The sequence below is a fragment of the Schistocerca gregaria genome, chromosome X (assembly GCF_023897955.1).
Source record: "Schistocerca gregaria isolate iqSchGreg1 chromosome X, iqSchGreg1.2, whole genome shotgun sequence".
Classification (NCBI taxonomy): Eukaryota; Metazoa; Arthropoda; class Insecta; order Orthoptera; family Acrididae; genus Schistocerca; species Schistocerca gregaria.
Window position 1 is genome coordinate 21,145,486 of NC_064931.1, and position 14,242 is coordinate 21,159,727.

At 39.6% G+C, this 14,242-nt stretch overlaps 1 protein-coding gene across 18 annotated transcripts in view; it reads right to left on the minus strand.

Annotated features, from left to right (window-relative positions):
- The window catches only part of LOC126297395 (muscle calcium channel subunit alpha-1-like), a 1,224,415-nt gene that overhangs the window by 598,922 nt on the left and 611,251 nt on the right, over window positions 1-14,242 (minus strand). For 15 of the 18 annotated variants that reach the window (XM_049988156.1, XM_049988157.1, XM_049988140.1 and 12 more), the window contains exon 2: window positions 3,909-4,158. In XM_049988156.1, the coding sequence (XP_049844113.1) occupies window positions 3,909-4,039 (131 nt within the window). In that variant the 5' untranslated portion in view covers window positions 4,040-4,158. The remainder of the gene's footprint in view (window positions 1-3,908; window positions 4,159-14,242) is intronic. The other 3 variants (XM_049988154.1, XM_049988153.1, XM_049988144.1) reach the window with 1 other exon arrangement.

Below are 14,242 nucleotides of genomic sequence, written 5' to 3' on the forward strand. Positions count from 1 at the left end.
TTTCTTATTTTTACTTGGTATGTAATGTTCCCTAAAGTGATTAGGGAAACTTGAGAGAGCGAAATATTTAGCTGTCGGCAAACGGTATGTGCAACTGCCGCACATACGTTTCGTATTCCGACAGAAATTTTTCGTACGAGCAGTTAATACATCCGTGTGAAACAAGACACACGTTACTATCAGCTTCGACTTAACTGTCTAAAGAAGTTATGTTTAAAGCACACAGTTAGCTCAGCGTATTACACATAAAAGCTATTTTAGAAACAAAGAATTAAGTAAGAAATAAAAAACTTTTTAGTAACAGTTTGAATACTTGCAAACAGTACTATATGTGTAGCTTAAACAAGCCGTGTGTGTGCTCCATGATGTGGGCAGCAATGTGTCGCGGAAGCAAGCATATGTACTCGCAGATAATAAAAAATGTAACAAAGACTACAAACTTTTCTAGTTGGCATTATTCTCCTCTTTGATGAAGGAGTAAAAACATTAAGAAGAAGAAAATTGACTACTTGAGATTGACTACTTGAGATTCACCATGTCCAGTACGTCCAAGTTCGGATCATTGTCTTTACAGGTGTCCACATCACTGTTAACCAGAGGTATACAAATTCTTCTTCCGGCCTGCTTGTCCATGTCTGACGCAACCATTGAAGGAGCCCAAGCTGTCGCAACGGTGCCATAAAGAGTGCATGTGTACTTAAGCCCAGTGGTTAAAGCAGTTTCCCCAAGCCCGGCAAGCTTCACAGGACCCCTTCAGCCTGCTGCACCACCCAACAGGTTGCGCTACTAGTCCGACGTGATTAGCCAGAATATGTTTGCGTTGCTAGTTTCACTGCAGCTCATTTAACATAACGGTGGGAGCAGCAAAATGGACAAATTAAGTTAAAGAAAACTGAGGAGAAATTAAGAATTGGCGAATATATACCAGTCACGAAACAAAGCCCAAGTGCAGCTGGAGAAAAGTTGTCGTGTGTTTATGAGGCAGCCTCAAATAAATCAGTAGGTGTCTCGCATTGCAAACTTTGTAAAAAGTTATTATGTACTCATTTGGGAACTTTGAGTATCTTCCGACATGTTTGTAAATTTGACCAGCAGTTTCCTCACCATATAAATATTCTGAGAGAGGACAAAGCGGCTTACAAGTGTGTGGAAATGTATACTAAGGACTTGAGGTCATTTAGCAGTGTACACGGGTTCTAAATTTAGGAAAAACATTGAAGTAGTAAAAAAAATGTAGCTTAGTGGATATTAAAAACCTCGCTCCGGTGGTACGCAACGTTATGTGAAGAAAGCTTAGAATGAAAGAAAAGTTTGCCCTTTCAAGCATGTAGTTTTTAGATTAACATAATGTGACAAATGAACTTCGTGTTTGTTAAAAATGCATTTCATGAAATTTGAATGAACTATTTTTGCCACTTAGAATGATTTCAGTTAACCCGAAACAGACATGCTGGAAAAAGTATAACAGGTATAACTGGAGTCATATTTGGCTGGAACACACTAGTGTTGCAGAAACTAGACTTCCAAAATCTAATTTTAATTAGCGTTGCAGTATAATAGGCATCTTCCTGTTCTCAGGTGCAAAGGATGTCTACCTTTAGATATGGTTGTGCTTACTACAGAAAACGTGTGACCCGATGATGGTTTGACTTGAGTATAGAAAGAGGGTGATGTTGCAGAGAAAACCGTCATATCTTAATAAATAAGCAAGCCCGAAATACGCCAAAAAGGAAATAAAGACAAATAAAATCGACCATTATTTGGCCTACAATGACCCAAAATTGTCTCACAATTGTTGTTACACACTTCTAGAGGCTGTGGAGGGGGCTTAGTAGATCGAGTCGTACGCAGGAGCACACGTCCGGAAACGTCATCCAAGGATGCTACAGAGCGTCAAAGTTAAAGGCGCCGGCGCCTGTAAATGTATGTTTATGCACGGTGATTCCGTGACGATCTTACGAACTTCCTAACTTCCTAGGACGATGGAGAAGGATAAATGCATCAATCTGAACTAAGGATCTCTGTACCGGAAACGAACGAGTCGAAAATTATAAGTGAAAGCCTTTTTGATACCTCTGACAGTGGAGTACAAGTACTGGTAATGCTACTGCTAAGATTGTAGGTTAGGCGACTTTTAGAGGTGGTAATATAAACCAAAACAAGTAAAAAATGTGTGTTGAACATGGGATCTAAAATGCATACGTTCAAAGCTATGAGCACTTGTTCAAAAGAGGAAATATGTTTCACTGTAGCGAATATCAACAAGTGCTCATCGCTCCTCAGGTATGCGTTTTAGAGTTCATGTTTGCTGCACATTTGTCCTTGTTTTGGCCCAGCCTACCACCTATGAAAATTGCCTACACTACAACTTTAGCAACAGCGGTACCAGTACACGTATTCCACTGTTAGAGGTACCACAATGGTTTTCGCTTATAACTTTCGACTCGTTCGTTTCCGGTAAAGGTACCGTTACTTCATATTGGTACGTTTATCCATCTGCGTCATCTTAGAAAGTTTGTAATATCATCACGGTATCACCCTGTATATACGTACATTTACAGGCGCCGGCGCCTATAACTTTGACGCTCTGTAGCGCCGTCGGATCACTTTTCCGGACATGGGTCCTGTAACGGGACAACTATCACAAGCATTACTTTTCCTAAACAGTAATTGTCGATACCAGTGTTATTTTTCGAATTTTGGACAGCTCAATATTATCTCAGTTGCTTTTCTGAAAACTTTCATATAATTTTACACACAGTATGTTACATTTCAAGTTAAAATTTACGAACATGAATTATTTTATAAAATGTTTTAGTCTCGATGTTATAATCGATAAGAACTAATTCTGAATGTACAGTTAAAATTATTTTTTTAGTCACATTTGAAGTTACGAACTATTGGCACACTTAAAATTTGTTTATTATTAACGCAATTTTGTACTGGTTACTATGTTTGTTCCTGGATTCGTTTATGAAATAATAATCGAATTAATAATTTAACAGAAACTAGAAGAAATAAATTTGTTAAGAAAAATTGTAAACCCTTTGGAATATGGTTATTTCGCAAAGTATGGGAGTAGTAAGCATGACTCCGATGGGATCGGACGTATTTTTGTATTTTGTGCGAACAATGTAATTTCGGCTTTGTAAATGTGAAAAATCAAACGTGAGAAAATAGATTTACGCAAAAACAAAAATTCTGCAACAACAATCTCAAAATTTATTTGGATCAATCCAACCGTAGGGACCTAAAATGTGACATTTTCATCTTCAAGAATCAGATCCCTAGACAAGAAGAACTGTGGCCAACTCGACAAGACAAGCTAAGTAAACAAGGAAGTTTATTGTAATCTTCGGTCCTCTCAAATCTTCATAAAATACTTTGTTTAATGTGGACAATAAGTCCCCTCTAAAACCTCTAGAAGAGTGTAACACGAATTGTGAAACATCCTGTATATTTCATTCAGCCTCTTCTCGTGATACTCGTGTAAAAAAAAGACTTTTCATCAACTTCCTAATCCTAGTCATAACACTACAATGAAAGAGTACAGAATAAACTGCTACGTATTGTAGCACAGAGGGAAGACGGGAAGGCAGGCAAGCAAGACTTCTGTAGCCTGCTTGGCTTAGATGGAAGTAGAGCAGCCTGTCTGTTGTGCTCGATAACGTGCGGCAGCTTGCCTGCCTGGCTAACAGGCAAGCACGGGCAGGTTAAAAGCGGAATGTGTACACTTCTGCTGTTAACTGAGACGATAGATACGTGGCTGTTACAGTAAGTTCACACGTGCTGCTGTAAGCGAGAGAGGAAAACACACAAGGAAACTGCCCACAGGTTAACAAGTGCAACCACTCGTATCGGCTCCAGGCCGTGAGGTAGGCGGTATAGATATTTATTTGAAAGGATACTTCCATTCGACGACGTCTATACACAGTTTCCGAATGGGGTTGGTGAGGGTGAGGCAGAAGAGTGCTCTCTGGGGCCTGTCGGGCGGTGGCTTGCCCCCGCGGCGCACTTGCCTCTTCTTGGTTGCGCTCATGGCTGTGGCGTTGAGTGCCGTCTGCCACGCCGTGGACAACGGCCGGTCCGCTGCGACGCTGCTGCCTGCAGTACTGGTCGCTCGCCCCAGATCATGCTGCACGCCTGCCACAGGCCCTGCTGGACAGATTAAATGGTCAACGTAAAAAGCTGTCAGACGGGCTATCACAATTGAAACACTGAATAGTCAAACATTAAGGAATAAAATCATTAGATGAAACTTCCTGGCAGATTAAAACTGTGTGTCGCCGGCACGGTAGCTAAGCGTGTTCGGTCAGAGGGTTAGCTGCCCTCTGTAATAAAATAACTGAGTTACTGGATGAACTATGAACAGGTGTCATGGGACGTCCACCCAGAACAAACAGAACGAACAAAAAATAATAATAATAAAAAATAAAAAAAATTAAAAAACCTTTGGTAGAGCACTTGCCCGCGAACGGCAAAGCTCCCGAGTTCGAGTCTCGGTCGGGCACAGAGTTTTAATTTGCCAGAAAGTTTCGTATCAGCGTACACTCCCCTGCAGAGTGAAAATTTCATTCTGGAAAGTCATTAGATAACTGGAAAACCAAAAAAACTAGACATCATTTTGTTTTAAGAAATGAGAAAAGCAGGGAAACAGCACAGAAACTAAAGGATAGTATGTACATTCACGTAGTGGGGTGCAGGAACATCTAAGAGCAAAGAGAGGAGTATAAATAACGAAGAGGAAACATTTACAGAAGAATATTACAAATTGGGAACATATTAATGAAATTTTGATTAAAGTAAATGTATCTTTATACAGACGCAAAACTATCGTAATAGGAGCCTATGTAATAAGCGAAAATGTACGAGATCGTATCAGAGTTACCTTCTTCGATAAATTAAATGACGTAGATGAAGCGGTAGGAAATAGAAAAGAATTTATTATTGGCCAAATTTTCGATAACAGAACCGGAAGATAAGTAAGAAATAAAATACTAGGAGCACATGGAGAAAATGTAGTGAATAATAATGGCACGAGAGTAATTAATGTATGTGAACAAAATTCAGTACAAATTCTAAATGGTTTTCATCTGCGTAAAGAAATTCATAGATATGCATGGCATTAGTATAATCTTCAATTAAAATCAATAATAGATTACATAATAATTAGGCGAAAACAGACTTAAAAACACAAGACATCATCTATACAGAAATAAGTTAGATGAAACATAATTGGCCAAATATGATAATACAGAAATAAAGCATAAATACATCATCAATGGCTCTGAGCACTATGGGACTCAACTGCTGTGGTCATTAGTCCCCTAGAACTTAGAACTACTTAAACCTAACGACATCACACACATCCATGCCCGAGGCAGGATTCGAACCTGCGACCGTAGCAGTCGCACGGTTCCGGACTGCGCGCCTAGAACCGCGAGACCACCGCGGCCGGCTACATCATTAATACTTTACATGAGGCAGCCAAATATGCTCTAGTCGGAGTAATTAATTGTGTAAAGAAAAAACCACTATTATTTTCATTCAGACATAGAGAAAGAGTTACAAATAAACAGTGATATTTAAAATGGCTAAGTACGCAAAATATTCCGGACAAGGCACAATGAAGACTGCAAGAAGTAAAAATTAGAGAAATGCCAACAGATTTAAAAAAAATAAAAATTGGGAAAAGATAAATAATAAAGCTGATGATAATTTTATTGGAGGAAAAAAAAGCTTGGAAGCATGATTGCCACTGAAAATATTGAGGAAATTTCTAAAGAAACACAATAATTTATAAGTATTAGTGTCCAGACTTGAGAAGAATAATTTGAACAATTGTTGACAGAATTAGGGAAGAATTTTGGATAGATTAATAACAAAAGAGAGATAATAGAGGACAATGCAGACTTATCTTTGAACATAGAAACGATAAAAAATTCAATCAAAATTTTTAAAAATGGAGGAACTACAGGAATTGGACGTATTCCCAACTAAAGTTTTCAAATAGGATATGGTAAAATTACGTGAGCTATTGAGAAACCTGTTTGAAAAATGTTTAAATACCGAAAGCATCCCCAAAGTTTGGTAAGTAGAATTTATATCAACAATTCATACGAAGGGGAAAAATTAATGTAAGTATTATAAAGGATTAACTGTGACAAATAGTCGTTAAACATTTTTAGAGACAAAATGCAAAGAAATTGAGCCCAAGAGCAAACTGACTCCAGAAGAGTAAAAAAAAATTACGGACTGTATATTTTGTTTGTAACAAATACGTGAAAAGAAAGATATTGAAAATCAGCCCCTTCAGTTAATATCCGTAGACATAGAAAAAGCCTATGCTAACATATTTTTATGCAGTTTGTGGAAAGCCTTAGAACCATCTAATACCAGTGGAAAAATGCTCTTATTAGAGCACCAAAGAGGCGAATGTGCTCCACTTTAATAAGACTCTGCCTGAAAGTTGAGATAGTTACTTCATTCTACCTTCCCCAGCACCTTTAAAAATTTTGGCATGTGAATATATTCGCGCTCTTTTCAAGATACAACTCACATTTCACTCCCAAAAGCTACCCTAACTGTTAATCACTTACACCCACTAATCCATTGCTTTAAGGCTCCCATACCCATCCACTCGCAGTTGCCCAATCTCTCTCACTCACTCTGCCCAACTCATTGTCATTATATCTTTGTGCCTCTCTAGCTGTCACTGTTTTCTGTCTCATAGCCACAGTCGCCTTCGTTCTGTCCTATTACTACTGTCGCCTCTCGTTGTCACGGTTTCTCTCTTGTTCTCTCTTGCTGCTACTATCTCATTCATTCCTTGCCCCCCACCCTCCTCTCTCTCTCTCTCTCTCTCTCTCTCTCTCTCTCTCTCTCTCTCTCTCTCTCTCTCTCTCTCTCTCTTCCTCATTGTCATTGTCATGGACTGTCTCTCAGTAACACTTGCTCTCAGCCACTTCCACTCCTCCTCCTCTTTATTTCTCTCCTACTGACATTGTCTCTTTCACCCTTTTCCTAACACTGTTCTCTGACTTCACTATGTTCTACTGCCCCTGTGTCCCTTTCTTTCTCACACACTGCCTCTGTCTCTCTCGCTCTTTCTGCACCAAAACCACTCTCTACTATCTTCCAGCATTTATTACTTCTCCATTTCACCATCTCTTTTCCGCTGCCACTATCTCCTCCTCTCTCAGCATAAAAAGGGCGAATATGATCGTATGCCAATATTTTTGCAAAAATTTTAAACGTGTCGAGGAAGATAGAACTAGGAAGCTGGTACCCCATTCGTCAGTCAGAGTCTTTTAATAAACAGGAGCATATTCGCCTTATTTGTGCTCTGACAGGAGCATTTTCCCTCTGATTCCCTTTTGTTCCCTGTCACAGCAGGCCATGTCACTCATATGAAAAGAACTTGATAGGTAGTAACAATATTATGAGAAGGAAAGTTGCTACTCATCATATGGCGGAGATGCTGAGTCGCAGATAGGCACAACAAATAGACTGCAGTCGTGTGTGTGTGTGTGTGTGTGCGTGCGTGCGTGCGTGCGTGCGTGTGTGTGTGTGTGTGTGTGTGTGTGTGTGTGTGTGTTTTTGTTTTTTATGACGAAGGCCTTGATGGCCGAAAGCTATAATTGTGAGAGTCCTTTTTTTGTGCCTATCTGCAACTCAGCATCTCCACTATATGGTGAGTAGCAGCTTTCCTTCTTTTCCGTTGTTTGTGGGTAGTAAAATTTAGACTGTTTATTTATGTGAAACTGAAATAATGCAAAACTAATTTTACACCTCAGATCGGATTTTACGTGCACAAAAAACTACAACGTGGAGTTGCCAGAACCCTTCTGATGGTAATGGAGACACTTTACATCATCTTTCTCGCTGCTAAATCATTTAATAACCTACGTTTTCTCCTCACACCACACTTTAGGTGCACAAGTAGGGTAATTAGAAAATTTACAAGGAAGTTTGAGACCGGGATCTTGGGTATATATCGTCAAAATTTCAGCTATTTGCTGTGCATAGCCTTCTTGAAATCCGCCGCTGGGGTTTGGTCTGCTGCTGACAGCAAAAAATGGTGAAAAACGCTTTTTTGGGGTTTGCTCAGGAACCGTCCATGAATTTACGCAAATGTATTAATCATTCATTCATTCACGGGCATACTCGTTATCAATCGAGCTATTTAATTTTCACTTGCATAATTTACGTGTTCGAGTAGGGTAACTTTGAATCTCTGTATCTGGGAAAGGGATAAAGTTATTACAAAAATTTTTAAGGCTGTTCGAGATCGGGATCTTAGGAATATACCGTAAAATTTTCAGTCATTTGCTGTGAATAGCCATCTAGTGACTCGGGTGGGGTTTGGTCCGCTAATGACGAAAATACGGAATAAATAAATAAATAAATAAATTTGCCGTTCTCCGGGAAATGCCCCAGAAATAATGGAGCCTCCAAACGTCCCATCAATCCCTTCATAGGCCACATCAAATGCAAAAAGAACCAACCAATTTGCTCTATTTGCCTAAGCACGAGGAAGTGTGTAATATTCATATTTGACCCTATACTGTAGGGTATTGACACTAAGGCGATTATTCTTCTGGGCACATATAAGGTCCCTAGACCAAGCGATATCAAAAACGCTTAACCCTACATTTCTACCACCAAGAGAACTCTAAGTATGAGCATGGCAAAATCACATTTTTATGCGGGCCGTACTGGGATACGATGTGGCCGAGCGGTTCTAGGTGCTTCAGTCCGGTCGCAGGTTCGAATCCTGCATCGGGCATGGATGTGTGTTATGTCCTTAGGTCAGTTAAGTTTAAGTAATTCTAAGTTTAGGGGACTGCTGACCTCAGATGTTAAGTTCCATAGTGCTTAGAGCCATTTGAACCATTTTCGTTCTGGGATATAGTAGTAAGAATGATGTTGCATGCATACCGATTAATCCTATCATAGCTGAAACAATTCAGAACCTACATGAAACTCTACAGCATGAATATACATACAAAACGTTCTAATTCCTGGATTTAAAGCTGCAATGGAATTGCAACAGAAATGCAGTCTGCTGTCATCGACACTTTATAAAATAAATACAAGAAACTTTTGGAAAAAATGGAAGAAAAATATAAGAACATAGGAATCCCAATACATTCTACTACAATTTGCTGACCAGCTAATTTTGGCACAAGATGAAGGCAATGAACGTATCACCGGGAAATTAATAGACGAGTACCTGCCCATAAGTAATAGAACCAGAAAAGATGCACCTCTGACTGTAGATGGATTCACTTTCAAGACTGTTGACCACTTCAAGTACCTAGGAAGTATTTTTAGTAATAACAACAGAACAGATATAGAAATTGATGCCCGTTTATCAACAGCAAACAAGACACTTTTTAGTTTCATCAAAATTCTAAGAAAAAGATCACTTAGCAGTAACTTCAAAGTCCGCTTTTATCAATCGACCATTATACCTGTGATGTTATATGGATGTGAAACATTAATATTTAGAAAGAAATATTTGAAAAACTTTTAATATTCGAAAGAAAAGTACTAAGGAAAATATTTGGTACTGTGTACGACGAAAATAACATGGAATGGAGAATAAGAAGTAGTGAAGAATTAAGATGGCTGTACATAGACCGTTGATTCGAAGTGCTCAAGAGGAGAAGGTTGAATTGGGGAAGGCCATATAGCAAGAATGACAGAGAATAGACTACCTAGAACAATAGAAGGAACGAGAAGGAGACCCATAATCAGATGGCGGGATAACATTCGGGAGGACAAAACTAGGATGAACAGCAACAGCAACTGGACAAACAGCGCATTGGACAGGCAGAAGTGGAAGGGGCTCATAGAGCAGGCGTATGGTCGATAAGGCCCTTGCCACATGTAAAGTAAGTATAAAAAATGAGGCCCTCAGGTCAACATGAAAGAAACAAAATGCAAGGTAGTAGCAGGAACAAATCAAGATGTGCCGCTTTAAGAAGGGAAGGAAACGATTGCACCTACTGGAGGGTGGAAATACCTACGAGTAAAAACGTCACACAACGATAAACAAGATCAAATAAATTCAAGAATATATGCTGGAGAGTTCACAGATGGTGTTTCATGAGATAGTCAGATTACAAAGGAAACAAAAGAAAACGCTTCATGAAAACACTGATACTAGCTGAGATGGACTTTTGAAGACGGTCGGCAACGATATCCAGGCGAGAAAGGGTAACGAAAATTTAATAATTGATTTTATGGAAGGAAAACAACTCATATGGTATGAGCGTACATAACTGATGTCAGATGAGAGATTTCCACGGCAGATAACCGAATGCGAACCACCAGGAAGGGAGACAAGAGGGAGACCACCGGCGACATGGATACAAGGAATGCCAACATTAATTACAAGAGGAATTCTGAAGCACATTTATGTACAGCGAGGCACAAACGGAGAACGAAAATTAAATCTGATGTATAATCTTAGGTTACCAGAAAATGTAAATAAATTTTGAAACCTAAAATAATAATAATAATAATAATAATATGATTTATGAATAATATTTATTAGTTTAGCGCATTTGTGTCATCAGAAATGGAAGGGACAGTGAAAGAGGAGCAGAATGAAACGGTAGTGATAACAGCTGCTAAGAAAGAACAGACATCCAATACAGGACTCTGTAGACAAGGGAAAGAGAAATGTGGTGCCGGAGGAGGTTGAAAAGAATAAGTTACAGCCAATCATATGGAAGAAATCTATTTTGATAGAAGGTGGGCCGTTATGTCTTTTGCCGTTTGAAAGGTATTTAAGTACGTTGATATTTTGAGGAAGATAGTTCCAAAGCTGGACACAGGGTAAGATAGTCTCTACGCTTAACGACATGTACCAGTGATAAATGCACGCAGGCAGGACTCATATGGTGGAAACTGCGAACGCCACAGATGTATCGCACACAAGCATTCATCGCCAGTTCCAGCCAGAGTGAGCTCCCATGAGAAAGTCCTTGGAGAACAGTACCACCAAAATCAAGTACGGAGAATATTTGTGATTCTACGAGTTTCTTCTTAAGCTCGAGAGGAAATACCGTTCTATATTTCTGTAGTGAATGATGTAACGTCAACACCTTACAGATTCCAGTTTTGTATTCACTTCACTCTGAGTGATTGTCCAGAATTATACCGAAGTTCTATGAAGGAGAAGAAAAAGTTATTTCTGGGAAGAAGAGATTCTTTGAACTGACGGAAAAAAGTCTTTTATGAGCAAATGGTTTTAGATCCATTAAGTTTCAAACCTATGTTCTGCGCCCTCTCTGATAAGGCCATAAGTCTGAATTTACATGCTAAATGGTCGACACCGGTATGTTGTATGCGGTTAGGTGTAACTGTAGGTTGTTAGAGTATAAGTGATAATTGCAGTAGGGGAGACTAGTCGGCACATCACTAACATGCCGAATAATGAGAAAAGTGTGCGAGCCCTGGTACTAAATCCCTTTACTGCGACAGTTTTGTTACTATTATCACACACTGTTGGCGGTCTGCAAGGGACCACTATCAGCAACTGAAGAAAAATTTTGACTTGTGACGTAAGCAAGTGGAATGCCAAAATTGACAATGTCGAAAGCTTTGCTGTAGTCCAAAACGCGCCTCTCATTTGTTCATAGCGTGTTTCAGTTCGTCAGTTGCTCTTATATGAATTGTAAGGGGCTCACCAGTCTGCTGGAGCAGATGTAATCTCGATGTATTCTTCACTTGCTAGAACGACAATTCACAGGCGCTGCCTGAGACATAAAATATCTTTGCCCTGTTAAAAGAGAGCTGCAATAGAGTCGCAGGTCTGAGCAGACTCTGCCGCAGTTGCAGTCGTTCGCTGCTACAGTGTAGTTAGTAGTTGTTAAAGTCACAGTGCAGAACAAATAGTAAAATTTTGTTGTATCGAACTGAATAATAATTGTGATTAGCCGCGGAGCTAAATGATACCATGGAATGAGACGATGATGATGAACAAGTGAATAATTGTTAATAAAATGAAACATCAACAGTGTAAGTCAAACATATATTGTAGGGTAAATTTTATTATTTTTATTGGCATGCGCGTAGTTAAGTTACTTGTCTGAGATGTTAATATGAATTTGTTTCAATCTTTTCTTTTGTGATTTGTCAGCACCAGTTGACGCAGATTTGTAATATACTCAATGTTCCCGTGAAATGGATTGTAGATCTTTATCAATAACGTAAAAAAGATTCAGAATATAGTTTTTACCATTCAGCTATAATCTCCCTTTAAGTCATTGCCAGTCCCGATACAGTCATTTATCTAAATTAAAATATTCCAGAATTTTTGTCAGATCATAGTCATGTGCTCTTTAGTAATCAGACTACCAGCTGTGCAGCTGTGTCACTAAGTAAAGTCAGTTTTTCTCATAATTCATATCTCAGACTAATGTTATCCAGTATTAGTAGAAAGGCCAGGATTGCACTAAGCTGTGCCATTTAGGAGCAGATATATAGACAGCGTTATCCGGCGACACCATCACGAGGTAAGAATTTTTCAGTTTATTTCTCACGGACAGATTCAAACTGATTTCACAGGGCCATGGAGTAGCACTGCTTACGTCAATATTTATCAGTTTTTCATGAGTTAAGATTTATCAGTCTTCATACGCCAGAATTTAATTATCCAAATTTAAGTAGTTTTTAATTTTTTGTTCCGGAAGGTTAAACTTTATTTTATATCTTTAAATCTATACGGGAAGGTTACAGAATAGTCGTCGCGCTGTGATTTTTTGCGGAACTCTGACTTATTTTCATCTAAAAAGTTATTTGAGGTTTAGTAATTAGTAAGCTGCTCGTAAATCATGTATTCTAAAGCCTTAGATAGTGCTGCTAGATTGAAAATGTTCCTGTAGTTGGATGGTAACCAACAGGAAAGTAAATGGAAGAGTTAGATTTGTTGGAAGGGCCCTGGGAAAGTGTAATGTACCTATGAAGCAAAGCCAAGACGCCAGTGCCACCAGATCTAGAGTACTGTTCCACTGTTCGGAGTCCTTATCAAGTAGGTCAGGCAACAGATACTGAACGAATGCAGAGGCTCGTGACAAGAAGGAATGATACATACGAAAGTGTAACTAACTAAAATGTTCGAGGAAGTTAAATGCGAATATTTAGAAGAAAGGCGCCACAATTATCGTGAGACCCTGCTGGGTAAAGTCAGAAAGCCGGTATTCGATGGAGACTGCACGGTCATTGTCCACATCAGCCGAGTGGTCAACACGACGGACACTCATTCGGGGGATCCGAATGCGATTCGTGGTTTTGTCGGGGATTTTTCTTTAGTGGGACTGGGCCAAGGAGCACTCAGCCTCGTGATGCCAACCGAAGAGCTACGCGATTAGGAGATAGCAGTTCCAACGTCGAAACGTGGATAACAGCCAGGAGTACGATGTGTTAGCTCCATGCCGCAGCCGATGATAAATGATTGAGGAAGCTCGGCGGTCGGTCGACTTTCGGGTGGTCTTCAGGGCCTGAACGCGGCGTTGCCTTTTTTCCTGTACCGTCATTATGCTGCACCGTCGAACATCTCGCGTAGGGATCATGAGATAAAGAAAAAGAGAGATTAGGGCACGTACAGGGCCATATGGACAGTTATTCTCCCCCCCCCCCTACCTCCCCCTTTGTACGAGTTGAATACGATAAAAAATCGGTGACATTTTGTTACGATGTACCCTCCACCACGTACAATTGGCCTGTTGCGTACATGTAACAGTAGTAGGAAATGCACATCGGAACATCTAACATGACTATTAGTTGTTATTCTCCCCTGTTGCCTATAATATAAACGATTTTTTTTTTTAAATCTATGAAGCAAACAACGTACATGGTTTTGGACATTATTTTTTGATTCTTGCACAAAATTTTCTGATTTTTTAAAATAAATTCAGTCATCACAAAGCCCCAACCCTAGGAGTTGAAGTTGCTGTGCCCAAAATAAGGACTGAATTGCTGCAGTCTGCAAATCTTATCGGAAATCAAAAACCAAACAATTTTCTTAATGTATCTCCGAAATGGAATGTCGCATGGGTCTAGCTCCAACCACCATTCCGCGTTCAAAATCTGGTAAGTCCCGTCGTGCGGCCATAATCACATCGGAAGCCTTTTCACATGAACCACCTGAGTACAAATGTACAAATAACAGTCTCCTCTCTCTCCCCCCCCCCCCCCCCCCCCCTCTCGCCAACGCCTTGTGTGCGCG